The sequence below is a fragment of the Nerophis ophidion genome, linkage group LG27, assembly GCF_033978795.1.
Source record: "Nerophis ophidion isolate RoL-2023_Sa linkage group LG27, RoL_Noph_v1.0, whole genome shotgun sequence".
In the NCBI taxonomy this organism is placed as follows: domain Eukaryota; kingdom Metazoa; phylum Chordata; class Actinopteri; order Syngnathiformes; family Syngnathidae; genus Nerophis; species Nerophis ophidion.
Window position 1 is genome coordinate 36,585,681 of NC_084637.1, and position 26,276 is coordinate 36,611,956.

The following is a 26,276-nucleotide window of genomic DNA, read 5'->3' on the forward strand; positions in this document are numbered from 1 at the left end:
AGGACTCGTGTTGAATCTAGAATCGATTCTGAATCGAATTGCCGCCCGTAGAATCGGAATTTGAAAGATTCAAACCCCAACTGTAGAATCAGTGCAATATTATCAGGGTGAATTTTTAGAAAGTGGCTACTCCAAAATAAATGCACTCAGATGCTGTAACTAGGAGTGTGCCGATACAATACCGATGTTGGAGCTTTGAGTACTGATTCAAAGTGATATCAGTAGGAATTTGATCGATTCTGAATCGAATTGCCGCCCGGAGAATCGGAATTTGAAAGATTCAAACCCCAGCTGTGTAATCAGTGCAATATAATCAGGGTGAATTTTTAGAAAGTGGCTACTCCAAAATAAATGCCTTCAGATGCTATAACTAGGGGTGTGCCGATACAATACCGATGTTGGAGCCTTGAGTATTGATTCAAATCCAAAATAAATTCCCTCAGATGCTATAACTAGGGGTGTGCCGATACAATACCGATGTTGGAGCCTTGAGTATTGAATCAAATCCAAAATAAATTCCCTCAGATGCTATAACTAGGGGTGTGCCGATACAATACCGATGTTGGAGCCTTGAGTATTGATTCAAAGTGATATCAGCAGGAATTTGTACTCCATGGTAGTGTGGGATTTTGAAGAAGGTTTGATCAAGCGAAATGAGTCAAACAGAACAATGGTAAGTATGAGAAACACTAAACTATTTATTAATAACCGTCTTATGCTGTCTTTAAGTTGAAGTGGAGTGGTAATTTTGGCAACACCTCGTGGCCACAGTAATACATGAAGTCCAGCTGCTAAGTTGAGTGATGCGTGCACGTTTGTTACTGGATACTTTCTAAGACTTTGTATGGGTAATTTATATGCAACTGTATTTGTTTATTTTGGCAAATGTGGCGTTTTACACAGCGATAACGTTCAACTAAGGGAGTACCCAGAGTTTTCCCAATGGACCGATGGACAACGGGCCATTTATTTATCCCTGCATTTACTCCTTGCTGCGCCTTGAATTTGTAATTGTGCGATAACTCGGGGACAGGATGCTACAGAAAATGTCAATAATGAATGACGCAGCGCGTTAGGTTAAATTTGACAGCAAACTATTTTCTAGATAGGCTTCAGCAACCCCCGCGACCCCGTAAGGGACAAGCGGTAGAAAATGGATGAATGGAATTTTCTAGCCCTCTCCGGCCGGTTCCGCGGTATGGTGGAAACAGAGATATACACACACACACACACACACATATATATATATATGTATATATATATATATATATATATATATATATATACATACATACATACACACGCATACATATATATATATATATATATATATATATATATATATATATATATATATATATATATATATATATATATATATATATATATATATATATATATATATATATATATATATACATACACACACACACACACACACACATATATATATATATATATATGTGTGTGTGTGTGTGTATATATTAGAGATGCGCGGATAGGCAATTATATCATCCGAAACCGCGTCACCAAAGTCGTCATCCACCCCCCGTCCACTTGAACCAACATTTTATCAGGACCGTACCCGCCCGGCAACCACCCGCTGAAATACATCAGAGGTTGTCCGCCTTTACCACTCACAGAGCTATTTAAACCTGTTTCACAGAGTAATGGAGACAATTGGAGCCGCTAACGTACCCGTGACTATCCAATAGCGTTCATCCTGATGACAAGAGTATGGGCGTGCTGTGAAGCCATTGCCTTAGACATCCTCAACAACATGTACGAACCGATTGTTGGTCCGGCAACATGTTGTGTGCAGTTTCGCAATCACACGTACAAGATTGAAAGGCATACTGGGTGATACAGAGTACACTGATGGTTGTGATTTAAACAACTTTAAGACTTACTAATATGCGCCACGCTGTGAAGCCGCACAATACAAGATTGACAAACACATTTTGGGAGAACATCCTCACAGTAACACAACATAAACGTAAACATAAACACAACAAATACCCACAATCCTTTGTATCCGTTACAATTCCTGAATATAATTTACACCCCCGCGCCCCCAACCCGCCCACCTCACCGACGCACGGGGGGTGGGTTGCTGCTAGCGGGGTGTATAACATAGTCAGGAAGTGTCATGAATACAAATAATTCTGGGTATTTGTTGTGTTGCGTTTATGTTGTGTTACTGTGAGGATGTTCTCCCGAAATGTGTTTGTCGTTCTTAATTGGTGTGGCTTCACAGCGTGGCGCATATTACTAAGAGTGTTAAAATTGTTTATATCACAACCATTAGTGTACTCTGTGTCACCCAGTATGCCTTGCAGTCGTGTGCGTGTTGCTGCGGAAGCCACACACAACATGATGCTGGACTGACAAGCAGATCGTACATGTTGTAGAAGGCGACAAAGCCAATGGCTTCATAACACGCCCTAATACTTGATATCTGGGTGACTGCCGGCAGTCATTCAAGACAATAATAGCGTCTCCTATTGTCTTCTTCGCTTTATGACACGGGTCTTAAATGGCTTTTTGAATAGCAAAGGAAACCGATCCCAGAACCATGTATATCAAATATTTCTGGATGGTTCAACCGCCACCCGCCCGAATCTAATTAAAATCAATTTTTTCGTCATGTCAACCGCCCGACCCATCTCTAGTATATATATATATATATATATATACACACACACATATATAGATACATCAGGGATGGGAATGAAGATTTACAAAATCAGCTGAAAATGTCTTGACCCTAAAACACCGCTTTGCGCCGAGTGCACAGGTGTAGTTTCCTTTTATACCCCCATTATTTACTTTTTAAATTTGATATCAACTCTGTACACTGCTGCTGGAATTTTAATTTTCCTGAGGGAACTCTCCTGAAGGAATCAATAAAATACTATCCATCCATCCATCTACATTCTTGGTGTCTCATTCACGAATAAACAGGAAAATTCCATTCCGTTTTTTTAGACGGTCTGTCATAACGTTTTTAGCATTCAATCAGACATTATTGTGAGGTTTTGTATCAGTGGTCCTAAAAATAGAAGTACCGGCTGCCAGACTCATTTTTTTCTCTAAATTTGGGGCCAGGAGTCAAAAATAATTGCCTAAAATAGCTTTGCACAAGTAAACAGTGGAGGACTGCTTGTATCGGGATTTTACTTATTTTTTTGCTGATATTTGCCCGTTGTCAATATCGGATTGGGACACCCCTAGTTATAAACTGCGTTTGGTAATAAGCATGAAAGGTCAACGCCTAAGGAGTCCAAGTACAAGGAGCTTTTAGATGAGGGTTGAAGAGAGCTGCTAGGGTTTCTGGATAACATTAGTGGAGCTGAACACCAGCTGGTCCCGCTGGTGCAGCAGCCGCGTTGGAGAGCGAGCTCGGAGTGGAGCCAACAAGGGGGAGGCCATGAGCGGCGATCCCTCCAGGCTCTGAGCGATGTAGTTCCTCAGAGAGTTCTTTACCTCGGCCGGCTTGCCCACGCCCACGATGATCAGCTTGCCGTCCTGCAGGCCCGCCAGGACGTGACTCTGCTCCTTGGTGACGGACACGCAGCGCACGGGGACCCGCATGGCCATGGGCTCCCCACGCAGAGACAGACTGCAAAGGACCAATTGAGAGACAGGAAATAATCACGTGATTGTGCCATATCACCTGCCATAGATGTCATGTGAGATGTCTTCAAATCACACACCACCTCATCTGTTACTTCAAAAAGTATGTGAGTGGCCAATGCCGATAAATGCAGATTATCAAATTTTTGGTACCCCGGCTAAAAGAGGGGGCCAGCAGCTAACTGTGTGTGTTTATACACAGTGTGGAGCCGCTCCCCAAGTTACTAATCATCACCTTGTGGCAAATAAACTACATGTCTCACAAGTATTATTATCCCTGGAGTAATGAAAGACGAGGCTAAACATGTTACACACCAAGTAAGACAATGCAGGAGCAGACGAGAAGCCATGCTAATCGCTAAGCTAGCCGCTAACATAGTTAAAAATTGGGATATCCAAACTTTTTTTTTTTTACTGAGGGCCGGACACTAAAAATTTAAAGCATGTGGGGTCATTTTGATATTTTTCATTACCAAAACCAATAGATTATATAATCGGCTGACCATATTGTGAAATCCCAAAAAGAGGACACATATATGCGTGCCAAGGCCGGGACTAGGCGAAAATTTGCCAATGATACTTGAACTTGCTTTATAAATAATATATCTATTTAAAGAAATAATTTTTTCTTCTCTGTTGACAGCAGTGTTGGCGCTAGGAATTTTCAAAATGGGGTCCCATGGACCCCATCGAGTCATAAAAATGGGGTCCCAAGGTACATTTTTGGGGTCCCACTTTTTTTGTATGCATTGTCCTGTTATATCTCACATTCTATATTGTGTTTTGGAAAAAGGTCGTCATAAACGTTACTTAATTCATTAAAAGAAATATAAAAAGAAGACAAATTTGTATGCATATGTAAATGTATTCAGTTATAAACATTCATTCACTTCCTTCTTTCCTTCATGGATCTGAACTTGCGGGGGGATGTTTATTGTAGCATCCCGGAAGAGTCAGTGTTGCAAGGGGTTCTGGGTATTTGTTCTGTTGTGTTACAGTGCGGATGTTCTACCGAAATGTGTTTGTCATTCTTGTTTTGAGTGGGTTCACAGTTTGGCACATATTTGTAACAGTGTTAAAGTTGTTTATATGGCTACCTTCAGTGTGACCTGTATGGCTGTTGACTAAATATGCCTTGATTAACAATCAATCCACTACCTCCTTCTCTCGCTCTCTCGGTCATTGCCCCTCCTTCACCACCGCACACCTTCACGATTTGTTTTGTTTTTAACCTTTCTTAAACCTGTACGTACATTGGAAATACACGTAACCTTGACACAAAACACTGGACATTTGAGGCATTTAAGAAACCCCGCTCCGACACCCCGGACAGACCCGCAAAAGAGGACATGTCCGGGGAAAAAAGGACGTATGTTCAGTCTATTATATACATTTTTTTAACCTTTAGGGCTCCCCTCAAGTTTGGTCCCAAGGACCCAATGATATCTAAGTCATGTTTTGTTTTTGTTTTTTAAATAGGGCATGTATCATTATTTTTATTATTATTGAATATCTACAGTAAATTTTTATAAAGTAAAACATTTTTTAAACGTTTTTTGCCCTTTTTGTCAATTACAACCCTGTTTTTTATGGCAAACATACAAAATAAGCAATATTTTCAAAGTGGAAAATTTGATTTTATGTAATAAATCTATGATTCAAAGCACCATTCAGTATTATTTTTTGAGCTATGACAGATTTAAAAAAAAACAACTAAAATTATTAAAAGTGTTGAAAATAATAATTACAATTTTTTTTTAAAACTTCCAACCCTAAAGTGAAGTGAAGTAAATTATATTTATATAGCGCTTTTTCTCTAGTGACTCAAAGCGCTTTACACAGTGAAACCCATTACCTAAGTTACATTCAAACCAGTGTGGGCGGCACTGGGAGCAGGTGGGTAAATTGTCTTGCCCAAGGACACAACGGCAGTGACTAGGATGACGGAAGCGGGAATCGAACCTGCAACCCTCAAGTTGCTGGCACGGCCACTCTACCAAGTGTATATATTAACTTCGGATCCAGCTGTTGACTTTAGGTTGTTTTTATTATCTTTTCTTGTTGTTGTTTTTTGTTTGTTTAGAATAGAATAGAATAGAGTTTTATTGTCATTATTGCAGTGAACAGATTCAAAGAACAACGAAATTGGAGCAGATGTTTTATGCCCTTTTGTCAAAGACATTTTTTTTTTGATATGGCAAACACACAATATGCAATGTTTTCCACAAAACATTTTTTCAAAGAGGAACATTGGATGTGAAGTAATTGGAGCCTTGAACAGGTCAATAATTTATAACAACATTGATTTTGAGTCATTATTATTTTTTGAGCAATGAAAAAAGAAAAACCATGAAAGAAAAAATACATAAAACAGCTTGCATGCAAGCTTTGTGTTATTAGAGTCAACATTGCAACTTTTTCTTCTAACATTTCACATTTTTGATCTTTTATTCCACTTTTCCATTAAAAAACCTTACTATATGTATATATTAGTTTTTGCTTTATTATTGACTTTGTTTTGCTCTAACAACAGTATGTAATAATTAAAAAAAAACGGAAATAATTTAAATTGTATTTTTTATGGTTATACAATAATTGTGAACAAAGTTCCCTCTATTTTTTTAGGTGCGTAAGCAAACGCAAAAATTCCTTGAGCATTCAGTAGAGAACATGTGAGTGACATCAGACGTGCACACTGTGGCCACACCAGCAGCACACCTGTCCCAAACCTGACTAGATAACAAGTTACAGTTTTTATTATTATAATCAACTGACAGCAGTCATTTCCATGAGATTATTTTCTTATACAAGTGTTTTGGCCCACTAACAAGATCAATAAAAATAAATATTGTATTGTTTGTCTGGGTGGAGGTCCTGCTTTGGAAATAATTTGTACCCCTTTCAGAGATCACATTTAGTTCCCATTAAAAAATTCACATGTGGCACAATGAGAGGCAAGCATGGGATCATGTGTACATTCCTGTTTGTAAAATATATATTTTTAATAGTATTTCTTTAAAGGCCTACTGAAACCCACTGCTACCGACCACGCAGTCTGATAGTTTATATATCATTGATGAAATATTAACATTGCAACACATGCCAATACGGCTGGTTTAGTTTACTAAATTGCAATTTTAAATTTGGCGCGGAAGTATCATGCTAAAGTCTCGGTATTATGACGCGTGCGCGTGATGTCACGCATTGTAGAGGACATTTTGTTCCAGCACCGTTCCCAGCTATAAGTCGTCTGTTTTCATCGCGTAATTCCACAGTATTATGGACATCTGTGTTGCTGAATCTTTTGCAATTTGTTCAATGAATAATGGAGACGTCAAAGAAGAAAGCTGTAGGTGGGAAGCGGTGTATTGCGGCCGCATTTAGCAACACAAACACAGCCGGTGTTTCATTGTTTACATTCCCGAAAGATGACGGTGATGCTTTAATATGGAACAGAGCAGTCAAGCGAACATGGTTGGATTGGACCACACACATAAAGTACAGTGTATTATGCAGCGATCATTTCGAAAGATTGTGTTTCGAAGAGGGTCCCTTGCGAAGGGCAGTGATGGGCATCGCCACCACCCGTCGACTGGTGCTGAAGAAAGGTGCGGGGCCGACCTTCAGGTTGTACAGGTACGACCATATAATCCCACTAAAACACTAGTAACACAATAAACAGATAAGAGATTTTCCAGAATTATCCTAGTAAATTAGAATCAGAATCGCTCCCACTGTAGTCTTTTTCTTTGTATTTTTTTTCTTTCTAGTCCTTCACTCTCACTTTCCTCATCCCCGAATCTTTCATCCTTGCTCAAATTAATGGGGAAATCGTCGCTTTCTCGGTCCGAATCGCTCTTGCTGCTGGTGGCCATGATTATAAACAATGTTCCGATGCGAGGAGCTCCACAACCCGTGACGTCACACGCATATCGTCTGCAACTTTCGGTACAGGCAAGGCTTTTTTATCAGCACCAAAAGTTGCGAACTTTATCGTCGATGTTCTCCACTAAATCCTTGCAGCAAAAATATGGCAATATCGCGAAATGATCAAGTATGACACATAGAATGGAGCTGCTATCCCCGTTTAAATAAGAAAACCTCATTTCAGTAGGCCTTTAATAATAAAAGCATTTCATGAATAATATGAATACATTAAGTTCTCAATGAATGACAGTAGAATTAGCACACATATGATTGGTAAATCATAGTGTAACGCCCTGGAATTACACACTGTGTGTTGTGTTGGAGTTGTCCGACTTTTTGTGCGGCTGTAAACGCATCACTGGCTCAGTGCCTTATGTGCATATGTAGGTGCAGGTGAGAGAGAGCGAGCCGTTGATATGACAGATGACAAAGTTGATTTTGGACTGGTTTGTATGACCAGTTTTGCTAAATAGAAACGTTTTTTTACCAATGTTTTTGGTCTTGTGTTTATGGCCGACAATAAAGGGTTTTGCTGAATAAAGTGATCGATGGAATTCATGTCTTCCTTAAAGCGTCTCGACAGACGCTACAATAATTGAACAGTGATGACGAAAACCTTTCTCTGTTGTGGCCTCTTGTCGTCAGTTACACTGAAAATTGTTATGAGCTTATTTTTTAATCTGATTTTGTGCGTGGCATATATTTGCCCTGCGCAGAGGACGCATTTGCAGTGCGCAATTGCACAGGTGCGCACCTTAGAGCAGGGGTGTCAAACTCGTTTTCATTGAGGGCCACATCGCAGTAATGGCTGCCTTCAGAGGGACACTTTTTAAAAATTAATTAAAATATTGCTTGCGGGCAATAACCTGTGATTAATGGTATAAAAAAAAACAACAAAAAACATTGACTGCAAGCGGTAGGAAATGGATTGATGGATATAAATGTATACCAGTTTTCACCTCATATTATTACATTATTGCCTATACACTTGATTATTAGATTTTTTTCATGTAATAAATCATACATAAAGGTGACAAGCAAATATATAACTGTTAAAATAGAATAGAATAGAATAGAATATATCTATATTGTCATTGTACATTGTACAACGAAATTGTAAGCAAAACTAATTTAGTGCAAATTCATAATAACACATAAAAACATAAGTTTTAGACATGTCCGATAATATCGGACTGCTGATATTATCGGCCGATAAATGCTTTAAAATGTAATATCGGGAATTATCGGTATCTGTTTCATAATTATCGGTATCAAAAAGTAAAATTTATGACTTTTTAAACTGCCGCTGTATACACGGATGTAGAGAGAGATACAGAGCGCCAATAAACCTTAAAGGCACTGCCTTTGCGTGCCGGCCCAGTCACGCAATATTTATGGCTTTTCACACACACAAGGGAATGCAAGGCATACTTGGTCAACAGCCATACAGGTCACACAGAGAGTGGCCGTACAAAAAACTTTAACACTGTTACAAATATGCGCCTGAGTTTGACATCTGTAGGGAACATTGATTGTGAAAATGTTTTGATATTGGCCGATCACCCAAATGGATCATCATCTCAGGGCAACTGTGTCAGGGTTTCCCCTGACAGTTTGTCTGATTTAGTTTTTTCCTCTGCATTTGTCTGTTTCCTCTGTGTTTAGTATCTCCTGTCTTTAGTTCCTGTCTAGTGCTCTTATTTTGTCAGCTTCCTGTCTTGTTCCCTGAGTGCTGTGTTCCTCCTCAGCTGCGGCTGATTGGCACCTGGTCACACCGGTTGCCAATCAGCCTGCTCCTATTTGTACCTGCTTTGTCTTGTGTCAGTTGCTGGATCATTGTATTGTCGTTGCCACATGTCACTTTTGTTGTGCTACCTGTCATGTCGTTTTGTTACAGCTGCTACCTGTCGTGCTACATTTTGTCCTTGTCGTCGTAGCGGTAAGCTGTTTCTGTTAGCATTAGATATTTCCAGTTTTTCTGTTTGCTATCCACTACCTTCCATGCTAAAGTTCTTTTTTGTTTTTCTAGCTTCCAGTTCTAGCTCCCTTAAGTTTATTCCGCCCACGTGCGTGCTTTTTGTTTCTTCTTGTTTAGTTTGAATTAAATCATGTTTTCATATTCTATGCCTGCCTCCGTCTCTGCATCTTGGGGTTCGTCAACAACAAATAACTCCTGACAAACTGGACCGTTTGATATGGACGACTGAACAAATGAATGATGGGAATCGGCAGCATAAAACCATGATCAGAACACTCCTGTTCTCTAGTATATCCAGTGGGTCCGAAGGGAGTTTTTTCCCCTCAAAAATAGTAGACATACCACTGTACATGTACTTCAATAAACACGTGTTTTGAGTTTACCTGTACAGGTCTCTAATGGACAGATAGCCCTCCTCGCTGCCAATGACCACAGACTCCCCAGACACGCACATGTCCGTCATCTGCTCCTTCAGAGGCTCCCGGCAAAGTGGTTTTCCATTCACAGAGTAAAGGTGGAGGGCGTTTTTATCCTGAAACAGGAAGACAACGGAGTTCATTCCCCGTCCGCGATGTTTGGGCGAACACAAGCTATCGCCGCACCTTTAGCGTTGCCTTGCCCTCCAGGCAGGTGTGGACCAGCAAGTGGCCCTCCCAGGACACGGCCAGGTGCAGGACGGAGAGCGGCAAGGAGCTGTCGCACGGCGGCCGCAAGCAACGCACGTACTGACCTTTGCGCACCGTGTGGATGATCACGACCCCGTTCTGATGCACGCAGAAGGAGAACGAGAGCACTTAGTGGGTCGAGGCCCCCCAGCTTTAAAACAAGGGGTTGGTGCCCTCCCACAGTTTTCAAATAAACACCATTTTGGGCCTGATTTACTAAGATAGCTTACGTTGAACAACGTGCAATCCATAAAACTGTGTGTACTATGCGTGTAATTAACAGGTAAAGACCACCCTATTTAAATGAGGTTTTTGCGTGTACTGATTGATAAATTGAAACTTTTATTAGTAGTTTGCACAGTACAGTACATATTCCGTACAATTGACCACTAAATGGCAACACCAGAATAAGTTTTTCAACTTGCTTAAGTCGGGGTCCACGTTAATCAATTTATACTACGCAGCTTTTAACCATGAAGACACTCATTTACTGCACATTCATGTTATCCTGCTCCCACCTTTGGTGTTTTGTCTTGTTTTGAAACATGCAACAGACATGTACCACTTTTGATGGGCATTTTAGACGCAGAACTGCAGTGCATCTACATTGGAACCCACTTTCTTACCACCCCGCTGATGGAAGATGCTGGCACTAACTTCGAGCATACCCTTGAATGTTCCATACAGAATAAAATGCATATTGCAAGACGTTTTTTCCATAGGTTAAAAATATATTTTCTATATGAAAAATATGAACGCCAGCAGACACCAAACGCATCAGTTGTATTTGTTTTAATCAGCCTTTAAAGTCATCCAGCAGCTATAAAATTATGAAATGATATTGCTGAATAGACGATATGTGTAATATTTTTACGTATGACAGTCCATAAATGTTGACAAACATACACAGCGTGATCAATGCCTTTCTCACTGCCAGTTTGCACGGCCTTTCATCCAGCAGCTATAAAATCATAAAGTGATATTGCTGAATAGACTATATGTCTAATATTTTTACATATGACAGTCCATAAATGTTGACAATCATACACAATGTGATCAACGCCTTTCTCACAGCCAGTTTGCACGGCCTTTCCAGACGTACGAACTATGAACGCAAAACAGCGGCCGCAGAATAATTTCAGCCTTAATAAATCACACTGTGTGCGCAAAATAATTACATTTGCTCCTCCCAGTATTGTGAGCAATCTGATGATCGGCACATATTTGGCATATTCATGTAGACCACGTTAAATGACTAAGCTAACTCCTTATTCTTCTCTACTTTTTGACCTCGGGGCCCAATTCAAATATTAACACTGATATATCTTATTCTTGATTTTTATCACATTCAATATTTATATCTAACCTACTTCCAGTTAACTACCCTGTCAAATGATATGAAATCATGTGCTAATCACACACAGTATTATTTATTTAACACATAAACTTTGGGCTTATGTCAGGCTGATTAGAAGAATACTAACCAAAGTACTTGTACTGCATAAGAAGGGACTAACAAAATACTGATGAAAAATAAATTTACATACAATATGTTGTGCTAAAATAAGTTAAATTGATAACGATTATGTTTCTAAACAAAATTGTTAATAAAATTAAACTTTGGTCATATTTTTTGCGCTGAAGAAACTTTTCTATGACTTTAGTTTTAGACTTCTTCTGTTTGTTTTTTATTGTCATAACTGCCACAAGTGAAGTGAAGTGAATTATATTTTATATAGCGCTTTTCTCTAGTGACTCAAAGCGCTTTACATAGTGAAACCCAATATCTATGTTACAATTAAACCAGTGTGGGTAAAGTGTCTTGCTTAAGGACACAACAGCAGTGACTAGGATGGCGGAAGCGGGAATCGAACCTGGAACCCTCAAGTTTCTGGCACGGCCACTCTACCAACCGAGCTATACCGCCCCAAGTGGTGGAAAAGTGTAATATAACTGAGGACCGTTGCGGCCAACAGCTGAGAAACTGGTACTTTTGACGGTCTTCTAAGGCAGGGGTAGGGAACCTATGGCTCTAGAGCCGGATGTGGTTCTTTTGATGACTGCATCTGGCTCTTAGATAAATCTTAGCTGACATTTGTCAGGCTTTCCCCTGACAGCTTGTCTGTGTTTTAGTTTTTTCCTCTGCATTTGTCGGTTTACTCTGTGTTTAGTATTTTGTCCTTAGTTCCTGCCTAGAGCTCTTATTTTGTCAGCTCCCTGTCTTGTTCCCTGAGTGCTGTGTTCCTCCTCAGCTGCGGCTGATTGACACCTGGCCACACCTGTTGCCAATCAGCTCGCTCCTATTTGTACCTCCTTTGTCTTGTGTCAGTTGCTGGATCATTGTATTGTCATTTGTATTGTTGTTACCTCATGTCACTCTTGTGTCTTTGCTACCTGTCATGTCTGGCATCATTTCAGCTATTACCTGTCGTGCTACATCTTGTCCTGGTCGTCGTAGCGGTAAGCTGTTTTTGTTAGCCATTAGCTATTTCCAGTTTTTCTGTTTGTTATCCTCTAGCTTCCATGCTAAAGTTTGTTTTTGTTTTTCTAGCTCCCAGTGTTAGCTCTCTTAGTTTGTTATTCCGCCCACGTGCGTGCTTTTTGTTTGTTCTTGTGTAGTTTTAATTAAATCAGGTTTTCCTATACCATGCCTGCCTCCGTCTCTGCATCTTGGGGTTCAACAACAAATAACTCTGACAACATTGCTTAACAGGATAAGTAACAAATAATTCCGCTGGTCATTACGATGTTTTTTAAATGTATTTATTATTATTATTATTATTTTTTTTTTTTTTTTATGTTTTGTATTGTGTTTTTATATGTTAAATGGATCTTAAGGTCTGCGATAAATATTGATGATGATGTTAAAAATAACCACGTATTAACTAGACTACAAAGCCATCAGCAAAACCATGCACCACCAGAAGTCGCCTTAATGGTAAGAAGTATTTTATTAATTCTTGGTTACCTTCAGAATAACAATGTTATTAAAAAGAAAAACAGACTTATTATACTCTAAAATTGTTGGATCTTACTTAAAAATGCACACATTTAGTTGTATTCAGTGTTAAAGAATATTATATGGCTCTCATGGAAATATATTTTAAAATATTTGGCTTTCATGGCTCTCTCAGTCAAAGAGGTTCCCGACTTCTGCTCTAAGGGGTCCTGGCGACCCAACAATGGTTAAGAAACACTCACTAAGGAGACGCAATCGTCTTTGCACAAGTTTCGCAGATCAGCTTTGTGCGCTATCAAGTTTGCACGTGTTTTACTACACGCAAACCTTTAGTAGACCAGGCCCTTAATGTAGTGATTAACGTGTTCAACCTAAACGAGTGTCTTCACTCTCACCCGTGATCCGGACACGGCCATGTCCAGCTCTGTGCTGATACTGACGCTGACCACCTCGTCCGTGTGGCCGTGCAACACTTGAACAGGTTTGGGATGCAGGCCGACAGGAGTGGCGCCCTGCGACGAAGAGAAGAGAGAGGAAACATCAGCCGTGGTACAGAAACAAGCTCAAACAACTTTTGTTTTTATGCCATTTGATCGACCAGCAAGGATGCAACAAATCACTGTCGCGGCGGCATTAACCAGAAGTCCCTTGCCGCATGGCGCCTTCAATTTTGAAGCTTTACTCACTATATATTTTTTCAAATCAAAGTTTACATATGTTTGGCTTAAAGTTAGTCTTGAATGATGTCTTATATGTATAACAGTACAGTACTTGACTTATTGTCTAATATGTTGTGGTGATTAAAATAGATATTTACCAAGGGGAAAGAGGTGGAGCCATTGTTTACGTGCAGGATTTTCATGTTTGAAGTGTCTGCCTCATCAATAACACATTTCCACATTCGTGGGCTTTTGACGCGGGCGATGTCATTCGGCAACTCATGCCACTCATACATGATAAAATATGAGGAAATGTAAAATATCTGATTGCTGTAATCTACTGTATATATACAAACTACATTTGATTACATTATGAATGGGTTTATTATTATGAGTAAATGTGGATAAAATGACATATGGTAATAACAGTAAATTTTCTTTATATATTGTTTTTTTTCGGATGACGATATTGTATTCAAGATGCTATTTCTGAATTTTGTAGACGGCATTATGTTTTGTGTTCGAACAAAAATTAACCAAGGGACAAAGGCTGGCTTTTTTGTCTGTCTACACACTGTATCTGCTTGTAAGTACTCCGTGTGTGTGCACTGCCGAACATGTTCCTCTGCTCGTAAAACCAGCAATGTCACCACGTGATGATGCGCAGTCATGCCCGAAAAAAACAAATATATATGGGGAACTTGTACTTTTCAAATTGAGTACAGTACTGTTTTGGATTCATTAGTACCGTGATACTATACAATAGGGGTGTGGGAAAAAATCGATTCGAATACGTTGTGCGATTCAGAATCGATTCTCATTTTTTAAAAATTTATTTTTTCGTTGTTGATTTTTTTTTTTTAATCAATCCAACAAACCACTACATAGCAATACCATAACAATGCAATCCAATTCCAAAACCAAACCTGACCCAGCAACACTCAAAACTGCAATAAACAGAGCAATTGAGAGGACACAAACACGACACAGATCAAACCAAAAGTAGTGAAACAAAAATGAATATTATCAACAACAGTATCAATATTAGTTATAATTTCAGCATAGCAGTGAGTAAAAATCCCTCATTGACATTATCATTAGACATTTATATATAAAAAAAAAGAACAATAGTGTCACAGTGGCTGACACTTGCATCGCATCTCATAAGCTTGACAACACACTGTGTCCAATGTTTTTACAAAGATAAAATAAGTCATAGTTTTGGTTCGTTTAATAGTAAAACAAATTTACATTATTGCAATCCGTTGATAAAACATTGTCCTTTACAATTATAAAAGCTTTTTTAAAAAAAAATCTACTACTCTGCTTGCATGTCAGCAGACTGGCGTAGATCCTGCTGAAATCCTATGTATTGAATGAATACAGAATCATTTTGAATCGGAAAAATATCGCTTTTGAATCGAGAATCGAATCGAAAAAAATCGATATATATCATCGAATCGTGACCCCAAGAATCAATATTCAATCGAATCGTGGGACACCCAAAGATCCACAGCCCTACTATACAAGTACCGGTATACATACAACCCGAGCTGCAACTATGAAAATATATAAATTCGTAAAAAGGAATCATACTTGGCAAAAAATTAGACGCGAGAAATGAAAGGTTACTATATATTCTAGCTCGCTGTATGAGTTGACTGATGCTCTGACCTGCTGCAGAACATGCCACACCATGCAGGTTGTGTCCTTGGATCCTGACATCAGGTGGATGCCGCAGTGGTCTGTTGCCAGGCAGGTTACAATATCTGGAGAAGATGTAAGATATGAGACATTGTGCGATGGGGCTCTTCACAATCTTGACCAAAAATCTCCCTGGGAGAATGAAAAAAGAGCTACAAAGATCAAACAGCGTCTAAGTTCCGTAAACACACCCATGTGACGAATATGTTGCCCCACAGTCTTGCCCTTGACAAGCGATGTGACCCGGAGGCTGTTGTCCCAGTGGCCACCGCTGAAGAGCAACTTTCCGTCATGCGAGATTACAAACAGGCTCGTTGTTACCTCCACGCCAGGGGCCAAGGGTCCGGACAGGAAACGCTGCGTCCTGGAAGGCAGGTTTAAGTACATGTGCTGAGTGAAAGCAGTGCTTTTCCTCAAACAGACTCTTTGATAGGGCTGGATTACGGCAAAACTAATAATCACAATTACAATGATTTATAGTAAATCACGATTAATAACACGGTTATTCATTAATTTGAAAACACAAGTATTCATTGTACCAGCAAAACTCAACTTTAAATAATAGTAAGGAATTAAGAAGTAAAATAATAATAATGGTCACAAAATAAATTAAAACAACAATTGCAAAACAATAAAACCATAACTTTCAGCTTTGTCAATTAAAATGTTTTAAAATTTATTTTTTTACCTTATTTTACCAAAAAGGAGTGTGTGCTTTTTCTGTCATAAATACAATGAATGCAAAAATCCTCAAATTTATTAGTGCAATTTGGACAGTTTTGACCAATTATGTCAAAACATAATATTTTTTGCAAGTATATCAATAAGTGCTTTAAATACATAATGCTGGTGTAAGGTACTGTTTTAAAAAAAACTTTATTTTGTTAGTGCAGTCAGACCAGATGTTGCGCACTGCGCTGTTATTCTGAAGGGTGGAAGTGTGCTGCTGTTCAGAGCTTGACAAGTAAGGAGACGTCTAGAGGCTGTTTAAAAAAAAGATATTGAATTGAAATAAAGTATTTATTTCAAACCTGCACAGTACAAGATAGTCTTTTAAGTTGAGACTGCTGATTGTATATTGATCTTACATCCATGATGTCGTTCACAACACAAGCAGATGAGATGTTTTAATGGTGTGTTTATGTTTGTTTGTACATTGATGTTACATCCATGATGTCGTTCACAACAAGCAGATGAGATATTTTATTGGTGTGTGGCTTGTTCTTGCTAGTTTTAGCTTCGTAGTTTAGTGGCATTGACATTTAGTTTAGGACGTGTTTCGGGGTGAATTTGCGGTCCCGGGAACATTATTTTCCCATTAAAATTTTCCTTTTACTCGCAATGACAACATCTTTGTCCCATTTATGTCAATTTCACTGATATTCTGCGTTGAACAGCAGATTCTGTTTTGTTTGCCAATTCTGTTACGTCAACATAGAAATGCCTTTTATTAGGGACCGAATGTCCCTTTGGGACAGAGGAGCCTATTGAATTTCTAGCGTTTTATTCTTTCTTTCTTTATTATTATTCCGCAGCTTTGAGCTGTAATTTGACCCCCTTAACATCCTTCAAAACTCACCAAATTTGACACACACATCAGGACTGACGATCATTGCGATTTTAATCAAAAAAACCTAACCCCAAAACTAAAAATTGCGCTCTAGCGCCCCTTAGGAAGAAAACACGGACAAAACTGCCTGTAACTTCCAGTAAGAATGTTGTAGTGACATGAAACAAAAACCTCTATGTAGGTCTCACTTAGACCTAGATTTCATACAGTGACACCCTTCAGCAAAAATCAACAGGAAGTTTGCAATTCCCTCTTCGAAACAAAAGTTTTGTAAAAACACTCACCTTTGCCTCTTTGAGCTGTAATTTGACCCCATACCGTCTGCTGCTGGTGCGCACGCACCAACATTTGTGAGGGAGGGGCTGTGATCGTCTATACACAAGCCGGTATCTTTTAAAGTTGTCATTTGCCTGCATATCGTAAAAACAACTGTCCAACATTTTACAACTAATTGTAAACTTATAGGTGCCGACCATCAGGGCCGTGTTGCGACGAGAAAGTGTGTCGATGTCAAGATATTACGCCATGTTGGTAAGTCTATCTGTTTGCTAATAGTAGCTACTATGGCTGTGAATCTTTGGGTGTCCCACGATTCGATTCAATATCGATTCTTGGGTTCACGATTCGATAATATATCGATTTTTTTCGATTCGATTCGATTCTCAATTCAAAAACGATATTTTTCCGATTCAAAACGATTCTGTATTCATTCAATAGATAGGATTTCAGCAGGATCTACCCCAGTCTACTGACATGCTAGCAGAGTAGTAGATTTTTTTTTTTAAAAAGCTTTTATATTGTAAAGGACAATGTTTTATCAACTGATTGCAATAATGTAAATTTGTTTTAACTATTAAACGAACCAAAACTATGACTTATTTTATCTTTGTGAAAACATTGGACACAGTGTGTTGTCAAGCTAATGAGATGCGATGCAAGTGTAAGCCATTGTGACACTATTGTTCTTTTTTTTAATTTTTATAAATGTCTAATGATAATGTCAATGAGGGATTTTTAATCACTGCTATGCTGAAATTATAACTAATATTGATACTGTTGTTGATAATATTCATTTTTGTTTCACTACTTATGGTTTGTTCTGTGTCGTGGTTGTGTCTCCTTAATTGTTCTGTTTATTGCAGTTCTGAGTGTTGCTGGGTCAGGTTTGGTCTTGGATTTGGATTGCATTGTTATGGTGTTGCTGTGTATTGTTATGTTGGATTAATTTAAAAAAATAAATAAATAAATTGTTTTTTTTAAATCGATTTTTTAAAAATGAGAATTGATTCTGAATCGCACAACGTATTCGATTCGTATTCGAATCGATTTTTTCCAACACCCCTAGTAGCTACTAGCCGTATCCATGTATTTTCAATGGGTGGTTAGCATCGGGTTTTAATCCCGTTTCCTCCTATGTTTCTGCTCCGATTGAATTTCTTTTTATATCGAGTCTTTATTTTGGGTACTTACATATGGTGCCTCCAAGTCTGATGTATAATACATGTGCATACAACTTTTTCTCTGTGTAATAATCCATCCATCCATCTTCTAACGCTTATCCTGGCTTGGGTCGCGGGGGCAGCAGCCAAAGCGGTCCCGTCCATCGCTGCTTGCAGCTTTAATTTTTGTAGAGTTTAAAATCAATTAGGTTTACTAGCACGCTGTCATATATATAGTAGGAACCGTGGGAAGCCGGAATCAAAATTAAAATGTGATTAATTGCCCAGCCCTACTCTTTGGTTTCATGTTATGCATGCTGGTAGGTGGATGTAGTTTTCTCACTTGGTGTTGGACACTGTGGGGTCCTTAATGAAGGTGAAGTAGTTGGAGATGTTCCTGTTGTAAGGCAGCCACCCGTGGGTCCCGAACAGACAGTTCCGACTTACGGTCACCTGCAAAAAAATGTATCAATTAAAGTGTTTTATTTGGCGCTAATCCAAATTAGGATTGTTTTGTTGACATATCTGATTTTGTGTGTGCTTTTCTAGTTAATTGTTGATCAAGAAATATATATATATGTATGCCAACCAGAGTGTCTGGGCTGCCTTGACTGATGAAGGAGTGTGACTGATTCTTTGGAACAACAGCTTTAACAAGTGGAGCATTGTCACTAATGCCCTGCAGCGACAGAGGAAGAGACACGTGTGAGACACATGGAATGATATGCTCCATATTAGAGGATCCAAACCTCAACAAAGAAGGACTTTAGGTCGCTGAGGTTTTCAAACATGCTTAGAGAACACGAGTCCAGCTGGGCCTTCCTCTTCTCCACTTCCTCTTGAGAGAGACGTACTGGATGGGGCTCCTGCCCACACATGGAATGATCATGCTTATTCTTGGTTCTACAAAACAGTATCATGTCCATGGAATGTGCTGTACCTTGAGAAGCTGGCATGGTGTCTGCCCAAAGTGTCTGATCATGCCTTCCAGGGCTTTTCGTTCCTTTTCATCAGTTATGGCGTCGAGGTCCACTGCCCCTGCACAGCCCAGCCAATGTTAAAAAATACTGAACCTAGAATGTATTTACTAAAATCTATGTACTGTACTCGATGGGCGTCCAAACCTTTAGAAAGTTGGCTGCATGTAAAGAAACTATACATTTATATAAGTACATACATAACCATACACACACATATATGTATATATATATATATATATATATATATTTATATACATACATATAAAATATATTATATACATATATATACATATACATATATATATATATATATATATATATACTTGACTATACATATATATAATATATATATATATATATACACACACACACACACACATACTGTATGTATATACTAGATTATATATATATATATATATATACATATACATACACATATACATACACACATAACCATTCATATATTTTACACATGTACATATATGTGTCTGTACATACTATATTAATATGGTCGATATATAGATAAAAAATTAATATAATTGAATATTAAGAGTATGTGAAAGTTTGACTCCTACCTTGTTTACTTCTGTGACGACCTTCTTAAAGTTATGCAATTGATCAGAAATATCAAGCAGCTAAATGCACCCAAACGTGGATAAGTGTGGAGTTAGTGTTTCACACTTTTCCCATCATGGCTGTAATTTAGAATTTTTAGACATTTTTCATTATATCAAAAATGTTCAGTGAGCAGGTTTTGTTATGTGACTAGTATGTTGACCGTTATGTTACGTGCATTATTATTATAATTGGTTTTTTGCATCATGACTAGGGAAGGTTGTTAGGATTGTGTCGTATAGGAATTGCTGTGCTGTTATTTCAAAGTACATTCAAAGGTAATTGATTGGATTTAATCACATTGTCCACAAGATGGCAGCAAATATGCAGCATTCTGCATGTATTCTGCTTCTTAATTAAGATTAAATTGAAATCACTCTGCAGTGCGATGCTTTGTTGAACTCATGATGTCTGACGGGCCCAGTTTGGACCCGCCTGGACTATAGGCAGTAGTGTGTGATATTACAAAGATGGTGCCAGGATGACTACTCGGGGTGTTTACCCTCATATGTGCAGTAGTAGAAGACGTTGAGGGCCTCCACTGCTGCAGGACCTCTCTGCTTGTAACCAAAGATCAGGTCGATCCATTCGTTAAGGTGCGCTGACACGTGCTCAGATTCCTGTCAGAGCATCACACAATTAATCAAAGTTTATTTGTAGCCTTTAATCACAAGTGCCTCAAAGGGCTTCAAAAAGCAACAACGAAATCCGCTGATCCGAACCTACATCCGGGCAAAGAAAAACTCCAAAAACCCAAGTCATTAAGCTTAAAAAACGATGTACAGTAGTGTATTTAGGGATAGATACCTTCTGTATTTTGGCAGGTAACCGACCCAAGATTCAAATAATATCAAACCGTATCATATTTCGATACATTTGTTGGACGTCACGTCATGTTTGGTTCTAGACACTCAAGCGAAAACACGTGTATTTGTAGTGGGCAGCCTCTTAGTAATGTTGCACTATTGCGTGACAACAAAGAAAAACATGCCTAATAGAAAGCACCCAAAAGTAAGACGCCACTTTTCAAAATGCGCTAGCTCGATGCTAATTTAAATTGCCATTATAGCCATTACCATGAAACTGATTCGCGTTAGTAATTTTGCATGGTGATTTCATCAGCACCTCCAAGTCCGAATACATGGTTCTCGCCTGGAAAAGGGTGGAGTGCCATCTACGGGTTGGGGAGGAGATCTTGCCCCAAGTGGAGGAGTTCAAGTACCTCGGAGTCTTGTTCACGAGTGAGGGAAAAGTGGATCGTGAGGTGGACAGGCGGATCGGTGCAGCGTCTTCAGTAATGTGAAGAAGGAGCTGAGCCGGAAGGCAAAGCTCTCAATTTACCGGTCGATCTACGTTCCCATCCTCACCTATGGTCATAAGCTTTGGATTATGACCGAAAGGACCAGATCATGGGTACAATTGGCCGAAATGAGGATTCCTCCGCCGGGTGGCGGGTCTCTCCCTTAGAGATAGGGTGAGAAGCTCTGTCATCCGGGGGGTGCTCAAAGTAAAGTCGCTGCTCTTCCACATCGAGAGGAGCCAGATGAGGTGGTTTGGGCATCTGGTCAGGATGCAACCCGAGCGCCTCCCTGGGGAGGTGTTTTGGGCACGTCCGACCGGTAGGAGGCCACAGGGAAGACCCAGGACACGTTGAGAAGACTACGTCTCCCGGCTGGCCTGGGAACGCCTCGGGATCCCCCGGGAAGAGCTGGACGAAGAGGCCGGGGAGAGGAAAGTCTGGGCTTCCCTGCTTAGGCTGCTGCCCCCGCGACCCGACCTCGGATAAGCGGAAGAAGATGGATGGATGGATTTCATCACTTCCAAATTAGGTCGACCTCTGCTGCCTGCACTTCATTACCAATACAAGATAACTCCTATTTGTCAAGAAATTTACACAAAGTTTGGATATTTTTCAGGAATATATTTTCTGTCATCCTCATGTCCATCCATTTCTGTCGCGTTCTTTGATGGAATCACTGAACATGAAAATCGCTGCGCTCCTTTAAGGAGCCCCTGCTCCAAGAGTTGCGAACGAAGGCTTGTCAAGGACTCCATCGCTACAGTAATAATAATAATAACAATAATAATGGATTTATAGACACTTAAAGCTCTTCAAAGAGAACTGAGAACCCATCATTCGAATACTACGCATTCATGCCCTGTAGGCGGTAAGTTATATTTGTAGCCACAGCTGGACTGGCTTCGACTCACGGTGGTTCTGGACTAATGTGGTCTAGACGCTGCAAAAAGGGAGAAATGTACCTTAAAGGCCTACTGAAACCCACTACTACCGACCACGCAGTCTGATAGTTTATATATCAATGATGAAATATTGACATTGCAACAAATGCCAATTTAAAATTTCCCGCGAAGTATCCTGTTGAAAATGTCGCGGAATGATGAAGCTTATGTTGACGCGTGCTTGTGACGTTATTGGGAATGGGTGGCAGCGGCGGCGGCGCCGATGACCAAGAAGAACGCGGAGTTGGAATATAATTACAACACTTTATGTACATATTTATACACATATTTATATAATATTTACATATTTATATAATAAGTAACTACAAGCTCCACTCACAGAAAGAGTCCCATTTCTTTTATGAGCGGTCGAGCGAGTCAAAAGCCTAAAATAATTTAAAAAAATAAACTTTTTATTTTATTTTTTTATTTGTGGCGGGCGTAATTCTTTTGTGGGGGGCCGCCACAAATAAATGAATGTGTGGGAAACCCTGCACATATATTAAAACGCTATATTTATCTAATCCATTATTATTAATATTACTTTCCACAAGTCATACTTAATAGTCTTAAATAAATGCAAAACTAAGAGTATTGTTTTTTGGGTGGCAACCTTAATTCCTTTCGACACCTAAACTTAACCTAGCCCTAGCCGGTAACCCCATAGAACAGGTAGACAAGGCAAAATTGCATGGCATTGCCTATATGGTCAACGCTCATGGACCGAGCATAAAAATACAATAGTTAGCAAACTAGGTCGAGGTATAGCAGTCACGAGAAAGTCTTCTTCCTATGTATCCGGGGTCAAGTTTGTAAATCGTTAATTTTGTGTCCCTCGGATTATAGGTCAATACAAATCTTGTTAAATGACAGATTGATTAGAAGAGGGCTGCTGGACATGCTCTGGGCTGTTCTAATAGAAATAGCATTGATAAGATGCACTCCAGCCTCTCGGGCCCAATATTTAGCAAAGGATTTCTTCAGGTTTGGCCATACTTTTTTGTTGTGTTACCAACTCAAAATTTCCCGCATTTTTGTTTGACCAGATCGACGATTGCATTGATGCACATAATTACAATACAAGATACGCTGTTAACGGTCGTGTTGTCATACCTTTTTCAAAAACAAACACAATGTAAAAAAACAGTCATTTATAGAGCCGTTGCTTATTGCAGGGGTGTCAAACTTATTTTTATTGAGGGCCACATCGCAATAATAGCTGCATTTATAGGGCCACTTTTTTAAAATGAACTAAAATTATGCATGCGTGCAATAACTTTTTCACATTTATATCAATGCTGTCAAATTATAACTTGACAGCATTGATATAAATGTGTACCAATATTTACCTCATATTATTACATTATTGCCTGTGCACTTGATTTTTAGATTTTTTTCATGTACAAATTAATGGATGCATCATACATAAAGGTGACAGGCAAATATTCAACGCTTTATGTTTATCTTTACTAACCTATTTTTGTAATACACGATATAATAATGTATAGGGATGTCCGATAATATCGGACTGACGATATCATCGGCCAATAAATGCTTTAAAATGTAAAATCGGATATTATCGGTATCAATTTCAAGATTATCGGTATCAGTTTAAATAAGTAAAATTTATGACTGTTTAAAACGCCGCTGAGCACCCATGCGTTGGGAGAGGTACAGAGCGGCAATGAACCTTAAAGACACTTCCTTTGCGTGCCGGCCCAGTCACATAATATCTACGGCTTTTCAGATTCACAATTGAATGCAACGCATACTTGATCAACAGCCATACAGGTCACACTGAGGGTGGCGGTATAAACAACTTTAACACTGTTACAAAAATGCGCCCCACTGTGAACCCACACCGAACAAGAATGACAAACACATTTCTGGAGAACATCCGCACCATAACACAACATAAACACAACAGAACAAATACCCAGAATCCCTAGCAGTACTAACTCTTCCGGCGACGCTACAATATACACCCCCGCTACCCCATCTCCCACCTCAAATTTGGGAGCATGGCCTAAATTCCAAGCTGCTGTTTTGAGGCATGTTAAAACAAAATTATTCACTTTGTGACTTCAATAATAAATATGGCCGTGCCATGTGGGCATTTTTTTCCATAACTTGAGTTGATTTAGTTTGGAAAACCTTGTGACATTGTTGAATGCATTCAGCGGGGCATCACAACAAAATTAGCCACAATAATGTGTTAATTCCACAACTGTATATATCGGTATCAGTAATTAAGAATTGGACAATATCGGAATATCGGATATCGGTAAAAAAGCCATTATTGGAAATCTCTAATAATGTAATATTTGGCATGACAAGATAATAGCATTTAATAGATACATTTTTTCCTTGTCAAAATCGAAATAATTATTTTCATTTGGTAAAAAAAATGTACGAAGGGAATAAGCGGTAGAAAATGGATGAATGTAAAAAAATTTTTTTTTATAAACACACACTTTTCCCAAGCTTTTGCGGGACTCATACAATGATGTGGCCTGGGCCTTGAGTTTGACACCTGTAGCTTATTGGAATTATATACCACTCGATATTCGTCTAATAAAAGAGTACAAAGGTCTTTACCGGAATGAAAGTGACCACAGTCACTAAACTAAATTATTTTGTGTTATTTCATGTGTTATTTAGATTTTTCATGTTTATTAGTGCAATGTAATCCTTTTTATACATACATTGATAGTGATAAATTATATAGTGAACTCATGTAGAATCTTTTATTAGTATTTTTCTTTTCTTTAAACAGTTTCCTATTATGTAACGTTTTGTGTAGATCCCAGTAAGCTGACTGCCATGGCGTCAGCTAATGGGGATTTTCAAATAAAAAAGCAAATACTCCTATGACATGCAGGTAGATGTACCCGTGGAACACGCCGAAAGGTCTACACTGGCAATATGCAATAAATAGCAAAGAGCAGGAAAAGTGGAGCGGAATCTCACCAGGGCTTTGCGGTGTTTGCAGATAAAGTCCTCAGGAGACGTGGCCCATTTAGGCAGAATGACATCATTTATTCTTTCTTTGGTTATCTGCCTGCGACCGAGGTCAAAGCCTGAGTGAGTGACAGCAGGGTACAAAAGGAGCGGAGTTAACCCAGTGTGCAAAAGCCCCTTGTGTTCGAACCGTGGTAAGCCTCACCATTATGGTTCTCAAGAAACTCGGGGAAGTAAAAGAACTCCGGGATGAGCTCCTTGACATCATTGGGGTTGTCCATGAGGGTCTGCCATGTTGCCGGAATGGAGTGGAACTGGCGGTCGGCACAGTCGAACCTGAGCGCAGTGAGACATGAGCATACTTGCCAACCCTCCCGGATTTTCCGGGAGACTCCCAAAATTCAGCGCCTCTCCCGAAAACCTCCCGGGACAAATTTTCTCCCGAAAATCTCCCGAAATTCAGGCGGAGCTGGAGGCCACACCCCCTCCAGCTCCATGAGAACCTCACTCAGCAATGTTGTGACCCTCTTAAACAGGACCATATTGCCATCTACTGTACATAGAATAGAATGGAATGTGAATATATTCTACATATATTCTACATTTAAGTGCAGTCAAAGAACATGCATTAGGGAGTCTGTTCTGAAGTCCATAGTAAAGAGACGTAACTTCATCACGTCGCCTGGTTATTGACTCCAACCCAATATATTACACCGTCGACGAGCAAAATGAAGGATTAAGCTTGCAAGTTCCAGAACGATTGAAAACAAGAATTTCAGTTTATCCAGGAGAGTTTGCAGGGGAAGGGGTATGTTGCCTGTAAATTTTGTAGAACAGACTTCTCCATTGAACACGGCGGCCGAACGGATATACTCAGCCATGAACGGTCAGCGAAACACAAAGCGTCCGCAGCGCAGCATCGTCCACAACCCAGTATTATGG

At 39.3% G+C, this 26,276-nt stretch overlaps 1 protein-coding gene across 2 annotated transcripts in view; it reads right to left on the reverse strand.

Moving 5' to 3' along the window:
- Positions 1 to 26,276, reverse strand: part of LOC133544370 (neurobeachin-like protein 1) — a 154,622-nt gene that overhangs the window by 6,804 nt on the left and 121,542 nt on the right. Inside the window, exons 43-55 of one of the 2 annotated variants that reach the window (XM_061889607.1) lie at positions 25,540 to 25,670; positions 25,344 to 25,453; positions 20,635 to 20,752; positions 19,478 to 19,575; positions 19,287 to 19,403; positions 19,127 to 19,216; positions 18,881 to 18,990; positions 15,720 to 15,892; positions 15,499 to 15,593; positions 13,561 to 13,677; positions 10,144 to 10,305; positions 9,925 to 10,073; positions 3,487 to 3,622 (exon numbers count right to left, since the gene is read on the reverse strand). In XM_061889607.1, the coding sequence (XP_061745591.1) occupies positions 3,487 to 3,622; positions 9,925 to 10,073; positions 10,144 to 10,305; positions 13,561 to 13,677; positions 15,499 to 15,593; positions 15,720 to 15,892; positions 18,881 to 18,990; positions 19,127 to 19,216; positions 19,287 to 19,403; positions 19,478 to 19,575; positions 20,635 to 20,752; positions 25,344 to 25,453; positions 25,540 to 25,670 (1,606 nt within the window). Of the gene's footprint in view, positions 1 to 2,385; positions 3,623 to 9,924; positions 10,074 to 10,143; positions 10,306 to 13,560; positions 13,678 to 15,498; positions 15,594 to 15,719; positions 15,893 to 18,880; positions 18,991 to 19,126; positions 19,217 to 19,286; positions 19,404 to 19,477; positions 19,576 to 20,634; positions 20,753 to 25,343; positions 25,454 to 25,539; positions 25,671 to 26,276 lie in introns of those variants that run through there. The other variant, XM_061889606.1, reaches the window with a different exon arrangement.